Source organism: Lepisosteus oculatus, chromosome 10 (genome assembly GCF_040954835.1).
Source record: "Lepisosteus oculatus isolate fLepOcu1 chromosome 10, fLepOcu1.hap2, whole genome shotgun sequence".
NCBI classification, from domain to species: Eukaryota; Metazoa; Chordata; class Actinopteri; order Semionotiformes; family Lepisosteidae; genus Lepisosteus; species Lepisosteus oculatus.
In genome coordinates, this window is record NC_090705.1 from 42,392,147 (window position 1) to 42,413,775 (window position 21,629).

Here is a 21,629-nt window from a genome sequence, read left to right on the forward strand (position 1 = left end):
CGTGTTTTGGTGTCTTCCTATCTAATCGCAGTATAGTTAAAATGGCTGAAACGTTGAAGGGGGGGTCCCAGTTACCTGATCCCATCACAGCCCGTGAGAGGTGGGATGCTGACCTCCATGTCCCTGCACACTCCTGCTCCACGCCTCCCCAATCTGGCCTACCCGGCGCTCCTTCTTAATTTCACCTGGTGAAGCTCTGTCTCACCGCGGCACGCAGCCTGCCGTGTAGTGAGTGGGCCTGCTGCCCGTTATTAGCTGGGCTCTGCGTGGTGGGTCCACTCCCATATCTTTTCATTTGGGGATTAAAGGGGCTATATGAATACCAGGAATTATAATTAACAATAACCGTATACCTTTTTGTTATGAATATTGTTTGTGCAAGCATGCTCAAACACGATGTGCATGCTCCAAATGCAGCTCATGGACAGCAAATGATTACATTCTTGTGTGCAGAAAACAAAAGACCACTTACCATAATCATTTCTGATTACGTGCACAGAGAGAGACTGTATTTTAAACCTGTGTACTGGGCTATAAATATATATTCAGAAGCAATGCAGACCATTGTATATTAATGTAACCAGAATGCAGGTTTAAGAAATGACAGTTGTAACTTATACATCAGCACCACAAGACGATAACTACAGTCCTCAGAGGACAAGCGGTAGAAAAATATTATGACAAAATAATCACCATTTCTTGTTATTACAAAGCGATTTGTGCAAGTCACCACTGTCATGCTGAAGAACTGAACATCTTCCCCAAGCAGACTGTGCGAAGAGCTTTACTTCTGTGCTTAAATCGCAGAAATAAGGGAGAGTAGTAAAAACAGTTATGAAAATAACAAAAGCTACTGTATTTTTTTTACTCATGAAGAAATTTACTTCTTCAAACTCGGAATCGTAAAACCACTGGATAACAAAATATAAAGCAGTAATTCACTGCCAACTGAAGATAAGTACAATTTATGTACATCAGACTAATGCTATATATTTATTGAGTAAATTTAGTAAAAAATAATTATTTTTTTACGAATCCCTAACAGTTTGTGTTGACTGTGAGCTTGTTCGTTTTTTTAAACAACATTTATGATTCCATTAATTTAACCAATCTACGTGGTCATACACATATCTTCACGGCGGACAGAGCGACGTCTCCCAGTGTCAACCCACACCGGAGGCAACTCGGACACAATCCAAGGCGCTCCTCTCAGCAGCCGTGCGAGGGACTGCGCTCCCACTCGGCACAGCCGAAGACACGGGCCGTCCCCAACAAAACAAAACAAAACAAAACAAAAAGGCGTGTTTTCACAAGACTCGCACCTGCCTGGGTTCTAGGAACACCTTGTAATGCTTTACCGGAAAAAAATGACGATGCACCACAGTGTGAGTGTGGGAGCCGACGGAGGGAAAAAAGAAAAAGGTGAAAACAGGTTGTATGTTGTGCAAAGCGACGTCACTCGCCGCCGGTGTGAAGATGCCTGTTATACCACACGCACCCACAATAATGAGAGAGTCGCGTATTCGGTGAGGTGGCAGCAGCCTATAGACTGTCTTATAAGAACAGGGTGTGAGGAGTGGACAGGGGGACACTACACCCCCAATAAGACTCCAGACCACCGCAGGGCTCCAGACTTCGCTCGCGTTCGGTGTGGGTGCCCCTTCCGCCGAGAATGGCATCGATTCCGCTGTGAGACCATTGCGTCACCGACGCGTCACCAGCGTGTGCGGGTTCGAAACCAAGAGAAGAGTGACGTCAGCCCTGCCCCACGGGCGACCGGGTGTCGCGCGTCCCCCCGGCGAGACGCGGCCGTGATTCCCCATCCCCAACACAGCTGACTGGCGCACTGTATCGCCTCATGATGTTACACTGTGTTTTAAAACTGTATCCTGCATGCGATTGTGTTAGAGGACCGTCGGGGCTGGCGGGTTCAGTGACTGTATCTCATCGCCCGTCCTGCCGGGCAACACTGAAGAAACAGCTCTGATCGGGTCGCTCTCGGCTGCTTTCACACTTTCCACCTCGGTGCGAGGTGACATTGTGACACAGCTGACTTGTTTTTTTAAAAACAGTGCTCTTCAAACGGAAAGCCGCATAAATGAAACCACGGATTTCCACTGCTACGTCTCGTAAAACGAATGAAAGGGCTTTAAGTTGCGCTAGCTGGGGTGTTTTTTGTTGTTGCTGTAGTTGGCGATCCGCTGCCCTGTTCCTGGGGCGCCTGTGCCGTCCGATGGTTTCCTGTCGACCACGACACGCACGCTGGGGGTCGGACCGGGGGCCGGCAAGGACACCCCGTAAAAAAACACAACCCCCTACCAGCGCATCGCCGTGACCCCCCCATGCTTTATTTATTTAAAAAAAAAAACTGGAAACAAAATGAGATCTGAAGTGTTCTCTTGTTTTCCACGGGTGCACCCGTGGGTCGGGTCTGCTCGGTCACTGGAGGACAAAGGTCCCCGGAGTGCACACCGAGGCGGGTCTCCCCTCGCCCTGCGGTTCGGCTGGGAACCCTCCGTGACCCACACCTCACTCACCCTCACCCACTCCCACACCCACTCGCATTCCAGCCTCATGAATAGGTACCTCGCCGCCACCGCACCTCCCGTATCCCTGCGCACTCTCTAACCCCTCACCCCCCTCCTCCCGCCGCGAGGGCACAGTGAAACAGAACAAAAAACAACAACGGCGAAACCCAACACAACACGAACGACCCGAAGCGCGCAGACGTTAAAGCCGCGACAGGACAGCGGGTCGGGCCCGTTTTGTGTTGTTCGGCTTGTGTTGTTGTGGTTGGCGTTGCTCTTTTTTTTTTTCCAAGGGGGGGGGCCGGGAGGCGGAGCGCGGATGGAGGGCTCTACTTTCCGCGGCAGGATACAGCGGCCCCGGGAGGCGTTATAAGAGCCCGTCTCCGCCGGCCGCCATTTTGAGTCTCTCTGTCCGCTTCCTGTGGCGGAGCTGCTGTTGGGCTGCGGCGGTGGACGAGCGCCTTTTCGGCTTCGATTTCTTCGCTTTCCCTACCCCTCCGTCCTCGCCGAAGGTGGTTTATTGCTGCTTCTCCTCGCCCTTTCCAGCGCCTCGCACGACGAGCCGAGCCGGGCCGGTCCGCGCCGGGGACGGAGAGAGGCGGTGTGCCGCGGTAGGTGAGCCCCGGGCCGGCCGGCAGGCAGGCAGGCTGGGCGCCCGGCGGGGTGGCCCGGCTCTCTCTCTCGGGCTGTCTCTCCCCACTCGGGACCTGCAGTGGGCTGCGTGTGCGTGTCGGGGGTCCGGGGCTGTCGGGCTGCTCTCTCCCGGTGCCACCGCCGGGAGAGTTGGAGTCCGGACGGGCCGTGAGGTGTGGTGATCGTGGGTCCCGTGTGTGTGTGTGCATGTGGACGGGGAGGAGGAGTGGGGGGGTGCGTGGGGCTTGGAAATCTCGAGTTTATCCCACCCTCGAGGAACTGCTCGAGCTCGCGTGGGGTGGTGGTGGGGTTGCGCTCGCGTGCGGTTCATCGTGTTTTTTTTTTCTTTCCTCCTCCACCCCCCCCGGTTTGCGTGGCTCGGTAGCGAGTTGTTGTTTTTGCTTGATGGGGGGGGAGGCGGGCAGGCAGGAGGGCGTGAAGCTGCGGGCGTGGTGGCGCCTGAACTTCGTGCGCCGTGTTGTTGTTGCTGGTGGGAGTGGGGCGCTGAGAGGCTGAATGACCCCCCCGCCCCCGGGGGGCTGCTGGCCTGCCGGTCCCCTCGCCCCGCCGGCCGGACAGAGGCCGGAGCGGAAGGCGGGGAGGAGCCTGAGTGAAACCCGAGAGCCCGCACTGCGCGCCGGGCTGCGGGGCCGTGGGGCCCGTGGGGGTGGGGAGCCCCCCCCTCCCCACGCACGAAGACTGTAGCCGCGCTCCGGGAAATGCCCAGCGCTTTAACTTTGGGGTGGCGTTTTGTTTGAACGGGAAGGGAAGTTGGGTGGTCGACCCCTCCCCCCCCCCCCCGGGTGGGTGAGTGTGGAGCACAGAGCCGCGGTCGTGACCCGGACTCCCGTGGCTGCTTCCTGCTCGTTAGCCGTGAGAGTGGGCTGGGGGCACCTCTGTATTTGTCCAGCTGCGAGTAAGGTCCTGCGGGGGGTTCAACTGCCCCTGCTCTGAGTAAGGTCCTGCGGGGGGTTCAACTGCCCCGGCTCTGAGTAAGGTCCTGCGGGGGGTTCAACTGCCCCGGCTCTGAGTAAGGTCCTGCGGGGGGTTCAACTGCCCCGGCTCTGAGTAAGGTCCTGCGGGGGGGTTCAACTGCCCCGGCTCTGAGTAAGGTCCTGCGGGGGGTTCAACTGCCCCGGCTCTGAGTAAGGTCCTGCGGGGGGTTCAACTGCCCCGGCTCTGAGTAAGGTCCTGCGGGGGGTTCAACTGCCCCGGCTCTGAGTAAGGTCCTGCGGGGGGTTCAACTGCCCCGGCTCTGAGTAAGGTCCTGTGGGGGGTTCAACTGCCCCGGCTCTGAGTAAGGTCCTGCGGGGGGTTCAACTGCCCCGGCTCTGAGTAAGGTCCTGCGGGGGGGTTCAACTGCCCCGGCTCTGAGTAAGGTCCTGGAGGGGGGAACTGCAGATCAACAGGTGACTTCGGGGGAGCGCTTACAGCCCCGAGCCCCAGAGCAGTCAGGTGGAGCCGAGGTTCTGGTTCAGCCTGAGCCCTGGCTGTGTGGCTCTGTTGCGCGGAGGGCTGGGCTGTGTGCCGCTCAGGCTGGCTTGCGAGGAGCTGGAGCGAGGCAGTGCAGAGGCAGGCGAAGCTGGAGGCTTCGGGGTCGTGTTTCACTGCTCGGCGGTTTTGGGGGGAGGTGTGCTAGCAGCCTGCCTTTCCTTTGAAGATTTCTGCACCAAATGAGTTCCATATGTGTGAGGGAGGTGCAGGCGGCTGTCTGGAAGCTGGGGGCCGAGAGCCCAACAGCAGATCTTTTATTTCTTCACCACGAGCCCTTTCAGCTGCAGCGCGGAGAAGTGCCGAAGTGAGCAGAGCTCAGGCATTCCTCTCGGCCTGTGGAAAAAATGCGGTTGCGCTGGCCTGTGGGGAGGAGGGTGGGGTGGGATTTCATAGTGGACTGGTGGCACTGGTGTGCTTCAGGTTAGGCAGTGGCAGACTCAGGGGGTTGTGGGACTGAAACTTGGCGTGAGATGTTTGGTCATGTGTGCCCTACATAATACATACTCTGCTGCATAGGTGGGGTTGTGGCACGCTTACTTGTGAGCGCTTGGTGGTTTCTTTGTTTGCGTTATCTGAAAGGTCTATGCTAAACCTTGATTGAGATCAGTTAGGTGATTTGCTCTGGGTGGAAAATGCCAGAAATGGTATGTTCTCCATGGTGGAGGTTAAAGGGCTCAAAATGAGACAGAGACCTATCGGACTTGATGTTTTAAGACACCCCCAACACAGTCAGGTTTTTTACATTTATACACAATAAGATCTGTGTTGACTAACCTAGATTTGCCCCGACTGTTTTATGATTAATCTTGGCAAAACTAATCTCTCAAACATGTCCACAACCTGGAATGCTACAGCTACGAACAACAGCGCTTTAAAGGTGTTTTACTGTTGATCAAGTTGGGAACAGTCAGGATTTTCATAGAGAACTAATCAACTGTTTCTTCTTCCTGAGTACTGCAACTAAGTGTTATTGGTTGTAGGCTGTTTATTTTTTGTTAGCGGTAATTGGTGGGGGGTGGGGGTGTCTGTACAAGAGGTGTGGTGTAGGTAAATAAAGATTTCCTGCCTCCTGGTTCAAGAATGACTTGTGAATTAAGGGTTATTACCCCGATCCTCAATATGCTTGTGTGTAGAAGTGAATCAAATCTTTGTTTATAATCTTTATAACTGGATTTGATTAAAATAAAAGCAGATTAGAATAGTTTAGAAGTTTTTGGACATAGTCACATAAAACGTAGTTTTCCCTTTTGCTGTACTGTGTTTTGATTCCTTGCCTGAAGTAAGAATTGCCTTTGTGATGTTTTTTTTTTGCATAATTAAATGAGTTGACGTGGAATACTGTAATTCTTGTATTGAATTAGTGGGTCCTACAGTTTCATTTCCGTTGCTAGATTAAGACCGGTGTTTCTGGTGTAAGGTATTTTTTCCAGCTGGCCCCGTGTTTTCCTCAGTTTGAAAGAGCTCAGACTTGAGTAAAGGACACAAGCTGTCCTGCAGGCTGCTGGTGAAGGGCCATCGGTACAGTCGCTGTGGGCAGCCTGCTGTGTCAACGTCTAGCGATGTAAAATACCAGATGAGTTCGTGGAGACTTCATTTTGTGAAGGACAAACGTGTGTAATGTGTAAACGGGTTGGAAGTCCACCCGCATGAAGGGCTGTGGATTGTGCTTCAGCACTGCTGACTGATGGCTGGGGCTGAACGGGCCAGTATGATTGATTGTGTGCGATGCCGACCTGGGTAGATTGGTCAGGGATTGAATCAGTTCATTTCCACGACCATCGATTTGAGCAACTGTTACAATGACCTGTGATGAAACCAGGACTATGGGGGGGGTTGTGATCTTTGTATAAGGTAAAATAGCTGTTGGAGTAAATACTCAGCACGACGATGGTTATACTCCATGGTTTGGCAGTTACTCTTGTACAGCAAAGGATGATCGAACCTCGAGGTTTAGTGTTCAACCAGGCGGCATTGGGCATTTTGTGATGGTTTTGAAAGGGGAGTTAACCTCTTCATTCAAATGGTTGTTCTTGTGGTTCCTTGTCAGTTTGCAATTGAGTTCTTCACAAATGTATAGAATGAAAAGTGACACGTTGTGCAGTTCTGTGAAGCCACACCTGGGCACTAGCTCATGTCTTTGTGTTTGTGTTGCTGTGGATTCAGGTAGGTTTCTGTGGGGCCTTGTGTGCTTACAGGGATCTGTAGCAAAGACTAGGACCTAATATTTGCAACTTGTTGAAATTTGCAGCAGATTTTTCTTACCTTAAATTTGGTAGAGTTGAGTCTTGTTTCCTACTCGTTACCAATTTATATTACAGTCTTGGGTTGAAGTGACAGCTGTAGAATCTTCATCTTCTCATTGAAGGTGCTGCTGCCCTAACTTTGACTTCCCTGTTGAAAAGTAATTGTTAGAATACTTTTTTAAAGGCTAACTTGCCGTTACTTCACAGATCTAGGGCTGTCCTTATAATACATGTGGCGACAAACCAAACGGGCTGGTTTGATTGAGTCATCTTGATTGCTCTGCCAACTGCAAAAGCTTTTTTTTCTAGCTTGTCTAATCCCATTGTGGTTTTGATTAGTGGAGGCTTATCACTGGATACATTTCAGGACTGGGACAAGCCCCACCCCTCTGCTTTGGGTAGTTTGAAGTGGCAGGGCAGTACAGTGACAGTAGGTGGTTTTCTCCCCTCTTTGTTTTGGTATGTCTGGCTTGTGAAGTGGAAAGCTTCAGTATTAGTTGGGCATTTTCTTGGTTTGGTCCCATTTTATACACGTTAAAACAGTGACCTTATTCTACATGCAGGAAATGAAAGCCCCACTGGTGTTTTTAAGTGTCCGGGGATAGTTTGTCACGTTATGGTGGTGCAGTGCTTAGGGAGTGTGTGGCTTGTGTGATAGGGAAGATGAGCTGACTGGGAAGCATTCAGGCATATGAGTTTGAATGTCTTCTCATCACCAGGGGCTGGATTGTGACCCATTGCATCATTTATGGCTCGAGCTAGGAGCAGCATGCTTTGCACATTTTTCTGATTTCATGGGCATTGACTCTCTTTAGCAAGACCACCTTTCCAGTTTGCCCTGAATTGTCGCTTACATCTCAGTGCCTCTTGCAGCTCCCTGGCTGCTTCAGTGCTTACCAGCTGACTGGCTAAAGCACTTGGGATTTTTTTCTTTTTAGGCTGGAGATCCACGAGCATTTTTTGCTGGTTCTGGATGGTGTCGACAACTGGGTAGTCCATACTAATGTACAGTGGGGAGTTGATTAAACCGTGTTAATATAGCAATTCATTGTGCCCAGAGTGTCAAGTGTCTGAAGATGCTTGTGAATCGGGGAGTGCAGGAATGTGCAGCAGTTGCCATGTCTGCATATGAAATCCTTTATTGGAGCTGAAACTATAATGGTAGCTTTTGAGCGGCTAGGTTTTGCAGATCTTGTCATTGTTGCCAAGGACTTGGCTATGGCTGTGGGTCTAGAATACTGCTTGTTTCCCACGTTGAAGACAAGCCTTTGTTTCTTTTTAGATATGATGTGCATTCGCCTCTTGAAAGCCTATTTATAATTTTGTCAATTCAGGCCTAGTGTAGTCCTTAATTTGTTACTTATGAAGGTATATTTTCACTTGACTCGAATATGGTGTGTAACTGCTATTCATCTGTTCCTCAGATTTGTTAGCTCTTGCGGTTTCTGGAATCAATTAGCTGGGTAAAAGCCCTTTCTGTATCTGGCAGGAGTGTGCGTCTCCTTCGGTGAACAGTGTACAGCTGAGCCGGTGTGGTGTAGCGCACTCGGGCACGGGCTCGGTGGAGGGGCGGGTCCCGAGCGCTGCTTGGGATCGCCAGCCCCTCCTCAGGGCTGTGCTGAGCGGGTCCTGGGGTCTTCCTCGCTGGCCTCCGTGGGAGTTCATCCCCACCGGGCACCACATGTGTCCGCGAGCCGCTCACTCGCTGGGGGTGCCCTGATTGCCACACTTGAGCCTCATAAAAACACATTTGCGGAGTGCTGGGCACCAGGCGCTTGGAGAGCAGAGGGCCAGCAGTGTTTCCTGTGTCGAGGACAGAATCCCATGATCTGCATCCTCGGGCAAAATGTGCACTGCACATGTGCACCATGTACTGCTTCCACTAGTAGCCACAAGCTACTGGCTTCTGGCTTTGTGTAGTTTACAACCTCTTTTTAAATCGGCATGGTTACTGTGTGTAGAATAATCTGCTACTTTTATAGTCTTTGCTATAACATTGTAAGTAGCGAATGTCATGAAACTTTTTTTTATTAATACATGGAATCAATGTATAATTCAATGTAATACAGAATCAACAAGTGAATGTGACATCCATTCATATTGCCTTGAAATGTGTTTGAATACACAACTCAACAATAGTAGGTCAATAGAGTAAAAGCCACGTAACAATGAACTTTCTGATCAAATTTCCCAACAAAACAGTGGCAGGATCCCAACAATGAACAAAGGAAGACTTGCCTTTCTGCCCAGTTAATTTGCAAACTGTTCCTTGTCTCGCATGTGGTAACCTTGTTGCTGCATTAGTAGGAATACAAAGCAGCCATTCAGGCATCTGTGGTTGGTTCTCCTTTCAGCTGTAAGGCCCCATATGGGTGCTATAAGATCATCCCAGCCTTCAGCATGCAGTGGGCTCGAGATTAAGGTGAAGTCCCAGCCAGTTCGCCACACAAAGAGTCGGTGAGAGAGATGTCATGTCCATGTCGCTGCTGCTGTGATCTCTGTCCGTGTCGTTTTGCCTTCACTGTAACAGCCTTGGCAAAGAATCAGCTTTTGTTGGTGGCGACCAGTGGGGCAGCAGCTGGCTGGCCTCATGTGACCACTGTAGCCAGGTCACAGGTGTGTGTGTGTGTGACGGGCAACGGCGCAGTCGTGTTTTCAGATGTTCTGCTGAGATGGTTTGTGCAGACTGCGTTGTCCAGAATGGTTTTTGTATGGGTTCACAAAAGCTAGTAATATTTTGTTTACAGCCTAAATTTTCTTACTGAACACGACTGAAATGTTTCTGAGAAGATGGTTTTAAAATGAGCACTGCGAACTCCTAAAAATGCAGTTTCTTTGTTATAAACATTCAAAACTTGAGTTCATATTTTGAAGATACTGGTCAGTGGTAGTTTGGGACCCTTTGTTTCCTTAAAGGTTTATAATTATAGACAAGATTCTTAATTTGGCATGAATATCTTTCTTGATTCTTTTAACTAACACTGTGGAGCCTGGTCTTCCCTGTCTCCACAGTAGTGTTAATGAGACGGTATTTAATGTCCTTTTTATCTTTATGCTGTAGACAAGTGCTGTTTGCATGGCTAAGGTTTTGAGGTCATAAGCTAAAAGAACTGAAAGCTTATCCCCCACGCTTGAACACTTACAGGGGATGAAGAGACCAGTTGGTGCCAGTGAGTTTTTATTGGGAAATGGCTGGCCTTTTCTAGGAAGCTTTGTGTTCAGCAGAGCAGCGTAGTGCCATGCTAGGACTGAGACGGGTTTTGCCGAGCGTGCTGCTGGGCAGCTGTGGTACGTGTGCCGGTTATGATGAGCCCATCAGGGGAGCCCATCTCGTGAGGCACTGGCTCTAGGATGAGCTGCCCTGCAGGGGGCTTCGGCACTGCTGCCTCGCGCTTGTGGGGTGAGTTCTGGTTTGTGCCTGTGTGGGGTGGGCAGGCAGTCCCCTGTGCTTCTGTTTTTGCAGGGTGTTGCAGTTTCCCTCCTTCCTCTTCCCAGTGACACGCAGGTCAGGTTTGATTGCCAACCAGACTCACTGGAACGGGGGTTGGTAGCTGTGCGACTCAAATGGCCTTCATTTGTGGTCTTCCTCATGTTCCAGGTGTAGATCCTTACTTGTATAACATGGCTAAGGATTTTTCCATTTTTAAATATCTTAATATGATAAAACCTAAGGTAGCCTGGGAGTGATTACATTAAGGAAATCGTACTCAAGATGGTGAAACTGTCAGATGTGGAGCACTTCATAATTTAGTATGTACCTTGCCTCAGACGTTCTGCTTGATTAAATGTTTGCTCACTGGAATGAATCTTTGTTCTTGGACCTTTATAGCAGTGTGTACTGTGAAAAAGCGAAGGTGGTCCTCTGTTCAAGCCTGACACTATTTGTGTTTGTTTACTGTAATGCATAGGATTTATTATTCAGTGTAGAATCTTAAATGGTCTCGAGTGCCCCTTTGGGATATTGCTGGTCTTACAGTTTTAACACCCTGGGTGTTTGCATGCCTGGAGCATTCCCACCTTGCAGCCTGATCCTGGAAGCTTAGTGAGGTTGGACCTGTTTGGTGCTGTGATCCGAGATCTCAAAGGAAAACCAGGTTGCTTGTGTTAAGGGGTGCTGATGTACCAGTATTCTTGTTGCAGCATGATGACTGGCTGTGGGCGGTGCCATCTGTCAGGTGTGATGTTGACCTAAGGAACTGGCTGCGTGCTCATTAATAATGCTTTAGTGCTGTTCATAAACAGCCCTGTGTACTGGCAAAATAACTCCGTGCTTGTTCAGTATGGGCTCTCTGAATTTCTGGCTGAAGTTATTTGAAGTCACTTAACACATCCAGCTGGTGTGTTGTGTAGAACTGTCCCTGGCATTTAGCTGGGTGTCACATGGCTGTGGTAGACGTGTGTGTGACAGTTAATGAGAAGTGCTGTTCAGAATGCAAGCCATTACTTGTTTGTGCACCCCACTATTCAGATATGGGTTTCTTTTAAAGAGATTTGTGAAGAAATTGAAGAATATTATCCCCTTTTTTGTTTTTCTTCAAGCATCTGGGGGTGTTTTTAAACAGGAAAACTATTAAACCAGGGAATAATACCTGCAGTTCAGAGGGTATGGGTATCACTTGACCCCTTTCTCAAAACTGGCCCCCCAGTTATCAGCTGGCATGAGAAATGGTTGACTTTTGTGGGTGGATTGTGCACAAAAGTGTTGTACCTTCCTGTGAGGAATAGATGAGTGCAGGATTTTCAGTTGTCTATGGCCAATAGACACCCTTTCCTCTCCCTTAAGGGTTTCAGACAGGGGCCAGGTAGGGATGTTACCTTGTGGTTGGAAGGGAAGCAGTAGCAGACCTGCTGCTTGAGCCTTCTAGATGAGCGTATAAGCGCTGTGGTCAGGAGTTGACCGGTCAGCCTTACAGTGTGATATTCAGAGCTAGGACCATCAGCAGAGCTCAGCAGTGACCAAAGGAAATGCAGGGAAGTGGGATTAAATTTAAAGAAATCGACAGCATTTTTTTAGTTTTAGGGAGCTACATCAGCATGCAGGCTTCACATTACTGTTTTTAATAAGGGTGCTTTATACCATTTCTCGGTTATTTGGAATAGAATTGCCTTATTCCGTGTTAATGGTAGGTTGAATCTGAGGTGTGGACAATGGGCTTGGCTAACCGCCTCAACTGTTGAATTCAAGTCCCAGTCTACCCTGGAGATATCCAGCTCTTGGCAAAGGAAAGACTTCTAATTGAGCCTGTACAGGGGGCTGTTTTTTAATTCAGCATTTTTGTTTTTTTAAAAACCCTAGCGGTCAGCTTTTGTTTGTGGAAGAACCATAATGTATGTTCCAGTTACAAGCACTTTCTCTGGGTTTTTAATAGTTTTGAGGTTCTGCTAAATACTCATTCTAAAGCTAATTACTACATTATTAATAGAGATTCAGTTGATAAAACTAAGGCTATGAATAAAATGTTTGTGACTCGATGGTAAGACTCCACTGGAAAGGTTAGTTAAAGCTTGGTTTATAGTACTGTGAATTCAAGTATTTGTGATGAGCAAATCTGGAAGCCACTGGCCGTCGGAAGTTCAAGCCAGCTCTTTTGCAGTTTGTGCAGTTTCGATGCCCCGTATCTGATCTCGGCCTAGGTGCTTCTGCACCCGGCAGGATTTCCACTGACGCAGCCCCGGGCCAGTTTCCTGTGGGGGAGGGTGTTCACAAGAGTGGGGTTGGGTGTTTTCCTCCACCGCACTGGAAAGTAATAGGTCTCGGTTCTTGCCATTTGGATATTTAAATTGTGAGTAACGCGGACATGAGAAAACGGGCTGTGATTTAAACTGAGAGCGCGCCCCGCCCACGAGCTTGATTCACATGTTCCTGGTTTGACTTTGTCTGAACTGGAATACACCGCGCTGACACTCCTGTCCTCTCCTGCAGAACAGGACGCTGTGCAGGCTGCGGGTTCTGAACAGAAGATGGCTACCCAGGGTGAGTTCATTGAATACCTGCTGCTTGAGTTATTACAACAGGACTTGACTGTCTTGCTATAGATGGCGGGTCCAGTATAGTTATACAATACCTGTTACTGTGTTGCATCCTACAATTAAACACTTGCTCTTTGGGGAAGCGGTTTTAACCCTTTTTTGGTGCAAAGTGGCAGAGGGCTTCCTTACTCTTTAATATATGGAAAGTTGCGAGGGAAGGGGGGGAGGGGGGTTATTCGATTGAAAAATTCATGGTTTTTATTACAGGTGTTACAGTGAACATTTCCACAGTTGACTTTTCTGTCTTTTTGTTGAAGTTAAGGGTTTTTACCGAGCGGTAATGCCATGTTATCTAGAACAACTAGCAGTTTTGCTAAATCTTCCTCAGTTTTCTGTTTTGCACCATCTATTTAATTTAAAGGAGTTGTGCTTCTTAATCTCCTTGTATCCACATATTACCTCGTTTCCTTGACACTTCGGTTTCTGAATAAAACAGCCTTTTTTTTGTTGGGGGGATGGATTTGAAGTCTGAGTCCCTTTTCAACTTTCTTGTTTCCAGCTGATCTGATGGAGCTTGATATGGCCATGGAGCCAGACCGTAAGGCAGCAGTCAGCCACTGGCAACAGCAGTCCTACTTGGATTCTGGCATCCATTCTGGAGCAACGACCACAGCGCCCTCCCTGAGTGGGAAGGGCAACCCTGAGGACGACGATGTGGACAACCAGGTCCTGTACGAATGGGAGACGGGATTCTCGCAGTCCTTCACTCAGGATCAGGTGGCAGGTGGGCATTTTGAACTTGGCTTGCTTAACTCTTGGGTGCAGAAGTGCTTTGAGGTGTCTCTGCCCTGCGCCCTTGTGGCTGGGCGTTTGTTGGTGTGATTAAAACCGATCAGGTGAAATTACGTGTTTTGGAATGAGCTTCTTGTGTCATGCATTGTGGGGGCTGGTGATGACTTGAACTGTGCCAAGTCAGCCCAGCTTTCCGGTCGGCACTGCAGATGTCTTACCTGAGGTGTCATTGCAGAGCTGCATCAGAGGAATCAAAAGGACTGGATCATTGGTTAACGTTGGCAGGTAATTTAATAAAAACCCAGCAGTTACATGTCATTTTCTCTGCAGATATAGATGGACAGTATGCCATGACCAGAGCACAGAGAGTGAGGGCTGCGATGTTTCCAGAAACACTCGATGAAGGCATGCAGATCCCTTCCACGCAGTTCGATGGCGCTCACCCTACCAACGTGCAGCGCTTGGCAGAACCTTCCCAGATGCTGAAGCACGCTGTGGTGAACCTGATCAACTATCAGGACGACGCTGAGCTGGCCACACGAGCCATCCCAGAGCTGACCAAGCTTCTGAACGACGAGGACCAGGTAGGGTTCTTCCTTGGCGGTACAAGCAGGTTTTGCCCCTGTTGGCTGCACCCGCTTCCCAGCTAAGTGATCGTGTCCGTCTGTCTTCTGCAGGTGGTTGTGAACAAGGCAGCAGTAATGGTTCACCAGCTGTCCAAGAAAGAGGCCTCCCGCCACGCCATCATGCGCTCGCCCCAGATGGTGTCGGCCATCGTCCGCACCATGCAGAACACGAACGATGTGGAAACGGCGCGGTGCACTGCTGGCACGCTTCACAACCTCTCTCACCACCGGGAGGGGCTGCTTGCAATATTCAAGTCGGGTGGCATCCCTGCCTTAGTCAAAATGCTGGGGTAAGTGTCATCTGGCTCTTAATGGCTTATCATAAGGTTAACACCACCCTGTCTGCTTTTCATCTGAATATTTACAGAATATATAACTTAATCTGGATAGTTTCTGAATGTATGCAGGTTTTGCTCATCTTTTCTCCTGCGTGCTGGGTATTGACATTTACCTAGTCCGCAGTGTCGCAGTATATTGCTTTGATGTGTTTAATTGAGAAATTTAGTTTAAAGGCAGATAAATTGTGGTGGGTGTGTGTTGCAAAGTAAAAGCAACTAACAGTAAAGTTGTAGCTTCCATTTTTTGTTAATGGGCTATATTACCTTATTTGCAGCCAGTTCTTAGGTGGAGATAAATGTCTAAACACTGTTAGTCTCCTTTTTAGTTTTTCAGCATTGCTTAGTTCTCAAATGAACAGATTGGGTTTATTAATAACACTAGAGTTGGCTAGTGGTCTGATTATTCTGCTAGATTTGTGCTCCTACAGTGCATAATTAATTGTATACATTTACAAAGTGACTTTTATTGTAATGTGTGGATAATGGCTTTGCTTTGAGTTAGGACTTGGCTTTGCCACATGCCTTATCGTCGGTGTTGATCTTTCAGGTCTCCTGTCGACTCAGTACTGTTCTACGCCATCACAACCCTCCACAACCTGCTTTTGCACCAGGAGGGGGCCAAGATGGCAGTTCGTCTGGCTGGTGGCCTTCAGAAAATGGTTGCCTTGCTCAACAAGACAAATGTCAAATTCCTTGCAATCACAACTGATTGCCTCCAGATCTTGGCTTATGGCAACCAGGAAAGCAAGGTAAGGTGCTGGTCCCTGAATCCAAGTGTGGTGCTGACAGATTGAGTCCCTTCAAGACGTTAAGCGTTTCCCTCCCCTTTACAGCTCATCATCCTAGCCAGCGGAGGTCCGCAGGCGCTCGTCAACATCATGAGGACCTACACATACGAGAAGCTGCTTTGGACCACCAGTCGAGTGCTTAAAGTGCTTTCTGTTTGTTCAAGCAATAAGCCTGCCATTGTTGAAGCAGGTATGTTAAAAATGATATCCATTTTTATTCAGCTTTGGGAGCTTGTTGAAATAAAGAGATGGTGTGAGCTTTCATTTGTGTGTTTTAGGTGGTATGCAGGCACTGGGGCTCCACCTCACAGACCCAAGTCAGCGTCTTGTTCAGAACTGTCTTTGGACCCTAAGAAATCTCTCAGATGCTGCAACAAAGCAGGTTGGTTTGAAGCAGTAATTTCCTGTGCTTTACCTGGAAATGTGACTGCAAAGATTTGAGAAGATTGGAGTTCATATACATGCGTTTTTCCTGTTTCGTTGGAGGAAGTGCTTTTAAAGTGACAGGCTGCAAATGCTAAACGGATTACAGGAGTAACCTGGTTTCAGTGGCAAATGTCTACTGCTAACTACCAGATTGTAGGTTCTATACAAGGACATTTACTAACTTATCAAGTCCATGGACACGGTTTACACTGTTCTGTGCAACAAATCGCAGGTCCAGGCCGAGAACTTGCACCTTATCTAGTACACCGCAAAATCTGCTATTGGGATTCAAGTTTGTTTGTTAATCCAGCCATATGCAAGTATACAGAGGAGCAGAGATCTCGTTCTCCGGGTCTACGGTGCATAACTGAAAGTGAAGCAAACGGTCAATTGTTAGACGCGGCAATGTTCCCTCTTGTTGTAGGAGGGGATGGAAGGCCTCCTTGGCACCCTGGTGCAGCTGCTGGGCTCTGATGACATCAACGTGGTGACGTGTGCCGCCGGCATCCTTTCCAATCTCACCTGCAACAACTACAAGAACAAGATGATGGTGTGCCAGGTGGGGGGGATCGAGGCCTTGGTGCGCACGGTGCTGCGCGCCGGGGACCGGGAGGACATCACGGAGCCCGCCATCTGTGCCCTCCGGCACCTGACGAGCCGACACCAGGACGCCGAGATGGCTCAGAACGCGGTGCGCCTCCACTACGGCCTGCCGGTGGTGGTGAAGCTGCTGCACCCTCCCTCTCACTGGCCGCTGATTAAGGTGTGTCCTCATGAGGTCAGCTGGCCTGTGTGGCTGAAGGCTTCTGTATCTGCCTCTGCTAGAATGTGTGCTGACCCTCCTGTTGCTCCGAGCTCACAGACCTCCCCTCCGCTGTTCGTTTTGTCCAGGCCACGGTGGGGCTGATCCGCAACTTGGCCCTGTGCCCAGCCAACCATGCTCCGCTGCGTGAGCAGGGCGCCATTCCCAGGCTGGTGCAGCTGCTGGTGAGAGCGCACCAAGACACGCAGCGCCGCACCTCCATGGGCGGAACACAGCAGCAGTTCGTGGTAAGTCTGTGCTTCTGAGGATAAGGGAACCCGGCTTCCTTCTCTGGATGGCGATTCCGGAGTGAAATGGGGGTAATGAGTTGGGTGGGTTTCGTGCTTTGAGAGCAGAAGCGAGATTGGGGGGAAAAATGTTTGGGATTTCCGCTTGATAAATGGGGCCTGTTGAATAATGCAGCGGCCTCGGTTTGTCTAGAAGTGACCGAGCTCAAGTATTTCCGTGTTGCAGGAAGGGGTTCGCATGGAAGAAATCGTCGAGGGCTGCACTGGAGCTTTGCACATCCTGGCAAGAGACGTTCACAACCGCATTGTCATCCGGGGGCTCAACACCATTCCACTCTTCGTGCAGGTGAAGCATGCTTTGGTTGGCCTTTCTGCGGAACCGGGCTCCTCCCACGATGCTGGAGCGGTTCCCAATGGAAGTATTCTGTTGCTCCCTGTTTCAGTTGCTGTACTCCCCCATTGAGAACATCCAGAGGGTGGCCGCAGGCGTGCTCTGCGAGCTGGCCCAGGACAAGGAGGCGGCCGAGGCCATCGAGGCGGAGGGGGCCACCGCCCCCCTGACCGAGCTGCTCCACTCCAGGAACGAGGGCGTGGGTGAGCGAGGCTTCCCCGGCGCCTCTCCCCTGTTGGGCTTGGGTTGTGCCAGCTGGCAAGTGCTGTAATTCTGCCCCCTTTGTGTTTCTTGCAGCTACGTACGCCGCGGCGGTCTTGTTCCGCATGTCGGAGGACAAGCCTCAGGACTACAAAAAGCGCCTGTCTGTTGAACTGACGAGCTCTCTGTTCAGGACCGAGCCAATGACCTGGAATGAGGTATTTCATACAACTGTCAAGTTACTCTACAATGATCCTGGCAGTGTGTGCCTGAGGTTGTTTTTTGCCCCCAAAGAGTCCTGTGCTAATTCACAGTTTGGGTAACCTTCACTTTGAAAATATTTTAAAACTATTTCACAGTAAGTTTCAGATCGATTTGAGAGGTTGTGCGTGGTATACGTGTTAACATTTGGTTTCTAGTTAAATCACTGATGTGCTTTATCCAATACCAGTCTGTTTTGACATCCTCTGCATCCCTGTTAAGGAAAGCATTCTTAGAGGTTGGATACAATACTTTTTTTAATTCTATATTTTGAAACTGCTGCTTTTCTTCTGCCTTTTTTCTTAGTGTTTTTTCTCATTCTAGACTGGAGACCTTGGACTTGACATTGGAGCCCAGGGAGAGCCTCTTGGCTACCGTCAAGATGGTGAGCTTTTTTTCAGCGTCACTTCCCGGATACAGCTTTGTCTCAGAGAGCTGGAGTGCACTTCTGAAATAAACTCACTTGTAACTACAGCTGAACAACTGTAGCGTATAAACCTTCACTGCACACCAAGTAAGACTAACTACACCGCATAGCATACGCTTAGAGGGAGAGCCCGTTACTGAGCAAGGGCTCCCCTGTCAGCGTGAAGTGCCATCTTGTGACCTCTAAGAACGTGCCGAAGTAGGTACAGGGGTTTATTTGCGTGTTTTGGGTGTGCTGCTTGTTTTTACGCTTCTAACATCTAATTGTGTGCTTTCCTCCCCTCCCCTCCAACCACTTTATTTGCAGACCCTAGCTACCGTTCGTTCCACTCTGGCGGGTACGGGCAGGATGCCATGGGTATGGACCCAATGATGGACCATGACATGGGTGGCCATCACCCTGGCGCTGAGTACCCAGTTGATGGGCTGCCAGACCTGGGGCATGCCCAGGACCTGATTGAGGGCTTGCCCCCAGGTGATAGCAATCAGCTGGCCTGGTTTGATACTGATCTGTAAATTACTACTTTAGGTAAGAGTGAGCCTTTTTCAACAAAGACTTCAATAAAGACTTCATGCCGCCAAGACTAAGGTTTTGTAGTTTCCTGGTGATGTTCTGCATGATAAGTGTGATGGAGGGAGTGTTACTAATCATAAAACAGTGCCTTGCTGAATGTAATGTTTTCTAGACCTGAACAGCAGTAAGTGATTTTTTTTCTGACTTGTTTCTTTTTTGGCTTTTTTCCACAGCTGTATCGTCTGAATGAACTTGCATTGTGATTTGGCCTGTAGAGTTGCTGAGAGGGCTCGAGGGGTGGGCTAGTATCTCAGAAAGTGCCTGACACTAACAAAAGCTGAGTTTCCTATGGGAACAGTCGAAGTAAAACTTTTTTTGTTCTGGTCCTTTTTGGTTGAGGAGTAAACTGCAAAAGGATTTTTGGAGCTGGTGCCTAAATGGAGAATGCACAAGAGTGGATCTTAAGATGGAAATTCAAACCCTAGCCTTGCCTGTCTTTTTTTATTACTTTTTATTTTTTTATTTTTCAGTTTCTGTAATGGTACTGATCTAGCTTGCTTTAAACTAGTCTAGTCATTTTTTGCAGTAATTTGTATTCCTTTTAAGTCTTTCTTGTAGTGTTAAGTTATAGTGGTAATGCTCCATAAGTTTCTAAATTTTATCAAGTAATGGTGTAGAACACTAATCAATTTAATTGTATTCTGAATAAAGTGTAACATTGTGTAGCTTTTGTATAAAACCAGGAATTGGAAATGGTCCAAATACATTCTTTTAAATGCTTACATAAGCAGAGAAACTGTTTCCAGTGTCTAAGGATTGTTCCAAAGGGGTGCATTTGGGTGGGGCCAGAATTTTTGCAATTGAAGGTAGTTTAATGAAAACCGTAAGTTGTTGTAGCCTGCTGTGCTTATTGGAAACATGGTTATGAAATGGCTAAACAATAAAATGGACTTTTATTTCAGTTATGCCTGTCTTCTTTCATAATGTTTCACACAAGTTGCCAACAGTATTGACACTTTTACAATTGCAGGTGGCTCATTTTCCTTGTTGCAGGTTCACGGTGAATGGAAGTGTGTTCCTGGGTGAATTAATAGTGAAAAGGGATGAACTGTAAAAGCTTGTTCTCTGTGACAAATGTGATGTCTGCATTCTCTGAGGGAGCTACCGATTTGTATTTGAGACGGCATATTTATGCTGTGAAGATGAAGTTATCACATCGGGTTTTATCAAATACTGTAAGGTTCTGGCATTCATGCAACTGGGTACTTGATTTTACTTAATTGCTTTGACTTCTAATAAGTATGAAACCTCACACCTCATGGGATGACTAGTCTTAACAACTTCATGGGGAAAAACCCAGATTCCCTACATTTGCAGGAGCGTTCTCTGAATGTATTTAGTGACTTGACACTATCCCAAAACTTCATCCTACCTGTGTAAGCAGAAATGTATACAAAGACCTTACACTGCCTTAAAACTACACAAGTGCCTGTACAGACTTTGATCTAATAAGACCTGCATGCTTTACCCCCAAAAGCATAGCACTGGAAAAAAAAGTTTCTCAATCTGGAACACAGGTCATTGTTTTTGGAATCTTTGCTTTATAATTCTACACCACTTAATGTTAACACACCTGAACATGTCTAGGACTTTGGAGTTAATTGGAGTCTCTAGAGTAGTCCCATTGATTAATTGCATTGGAAAAATGGACATTGCTCTCTTGGGCATCTGAGTTGTTTTTTGTAGGAGCAACTGTTTGTGGAACTTGGCAGACAGTAAATGTTCACCAAGTACATGGAATGTAGTTGCACATGGGCAGTTACTGCCAAAAGTGATATCATAGTCTGTTTAAATATCTGGGAGTCTGATTTTAAGTGTTTTGGGATTAAGGACATTTAGATAAGCTGCATATTGCTCATTTTCAAATGTATAGTTTATAGCAAAACATCTGAGTGCTAAATATTAGTCTGCTTTGATGTAAGAGTGAAACCAACACAAAAAAGAAAGCATTTATTTTTTTCTGAAAGTAATCTTTATTGGAGGCTTGCAGGTAATGAAGTCCATTTTATTTTAAATACAATGACAGTTGTCAGCTATGAACATTTTTTAGCGTGATTTAAAAAGTATTAACATCCTTTCAATATTATTGCTGAACTATAGCAGTCTGATAAGAGTTTTAAATTTCCAACTAAACTGTTGCATGTCTTGGAACAGTTGCATTTCACTACATTATCTTAGGGAAGATGTACATGACTGAGTTTAGGTTCTGAATGTTGTGAACTAAAGATTGAACTCTGGCTTCCACACTTGGCTCAGGTTTAAGAATTGGACTTAACCTCCAGATGTTTGTAAGTGCCTGACAAGTAATACAAGAAGTGACCAGAAAGGGGGTGTATCACTAGATAATGGCACCTGGTGAAGAGAGCAGGGAAGTTAATTGAATCTGTCACCTGTCCAAGCACACATGTGGCAGCAATCAGAACACAGGTGTTGGTTTAGTTTTAAATGATGGAGAAACCAGTTGGGTGCTCTGCCTCTCCTTTCCACTGCCATGCTTACTGGAGTACTGGGAAATGAAGGCCCAGGAGCCAGAGTCTAGATGACCCTACCAGAAAGTAATGTTTCAACAAATACTTATAAAATTTCTAAAGCACAAAATATATAAATCCTATTTCTAGTTCAAACATGAATAAGTTAACTGTACAGCATGAATCTTTATTAAAAGATAACTGAAAAACACTACTCAAATCTAGGCCCGAGTCCTGCTTCTTTACATCTGAGCATCAGTGCCCAATGACTTTCAGGATTTCAGTAGCAAGTGCAACAACAGCAGCATCTGCATGGGATCTGAAAAAGAAGCAGTTCAGAAATCACTTTTTCATCCTTTTTGGTCACCATTTTTTATTTGCATTGCCTGTCTACATATAATTGATCAAACTATGACCAAC

At 47.9% G+C, this 21,629-nt stretch overlaps 2 protein-coding genes across 6 annotated transcripts in view; one reads left to right on the forward strand and one right to left on the reverse strand.

Moving 5' to 3' along the window:
• The first annotated feature begins 2,905 nt into the window (after positions 1-2,905).
• ctnnb1 (catenin (cadherin-associated protein), beta 1) lies at positions 2,906-19,642 on the forward strand. 4 transcript variants are annotated; one of them, XM_015356984.2, is made up of 16 exons: positions 2,906-3,143; positions 12,822-12,872; positions 13,428-13,652; positions 13,991-14,244; positions 14,338-14,576; positions 15,172-15,373; positions 15,458-15,602; positions 15,691-15,794; positions 16,263-16,601; positions 16,730-16,888; positions 17,115-17,234; positions 17,332-17,482; positions 17,577-17,698; positions 18,066-18,126; positions 18,475-18,696; positions 18,915-19,642. In XM_015356984.2, exons 2-15 carry the CDS (start codon positions 12,860-12,862, stop codon positions 18,681-18,683), a joined length of 2,343 nt encoding a protein of 780 aa, XP_015212470.1. In that variant the 5' UTR covers positions 2,906-3,143; positions 12,822-12,859; the 3' UTR covers positions 18,684-18,696; positions 18,915-19,642. The 4 variants fall into 4 exon arrangements, with proteins under 4 accessions (XP_015212470.1, XP_006635591.1, XP_015212471.1 ...); XM_006635528.3 differs by having other exon boundaries at positions 2,906-3,139; XM_015356985.2 differs by having other exon boundaries at positions 2,906-3,040.
• A 1,058-nt stretch (positions 19,643-20,700) lies between these two features.
• ulk4 (unc-51 like kinase 4) overlaps positions 20,701-21,629 on the reverse strand; it is a 112,379-nt gene continuing 111,450 nt past the window's right edge. For both annotated transcript variants that reach the window (XM_015357027.2, XM_015357026.2), the window contains exon 37: positions 20,701-21,528. In XM_015357027.2, the coding sequence (XP_015212513.2) occupies positions 21,465-21,528 (64 nt within the window). In that variant the 3' untranslated portion in view covers positions 20,701-21,464. The remainder of the gene's footprint in view (positions 21,529-21,629) is intronic.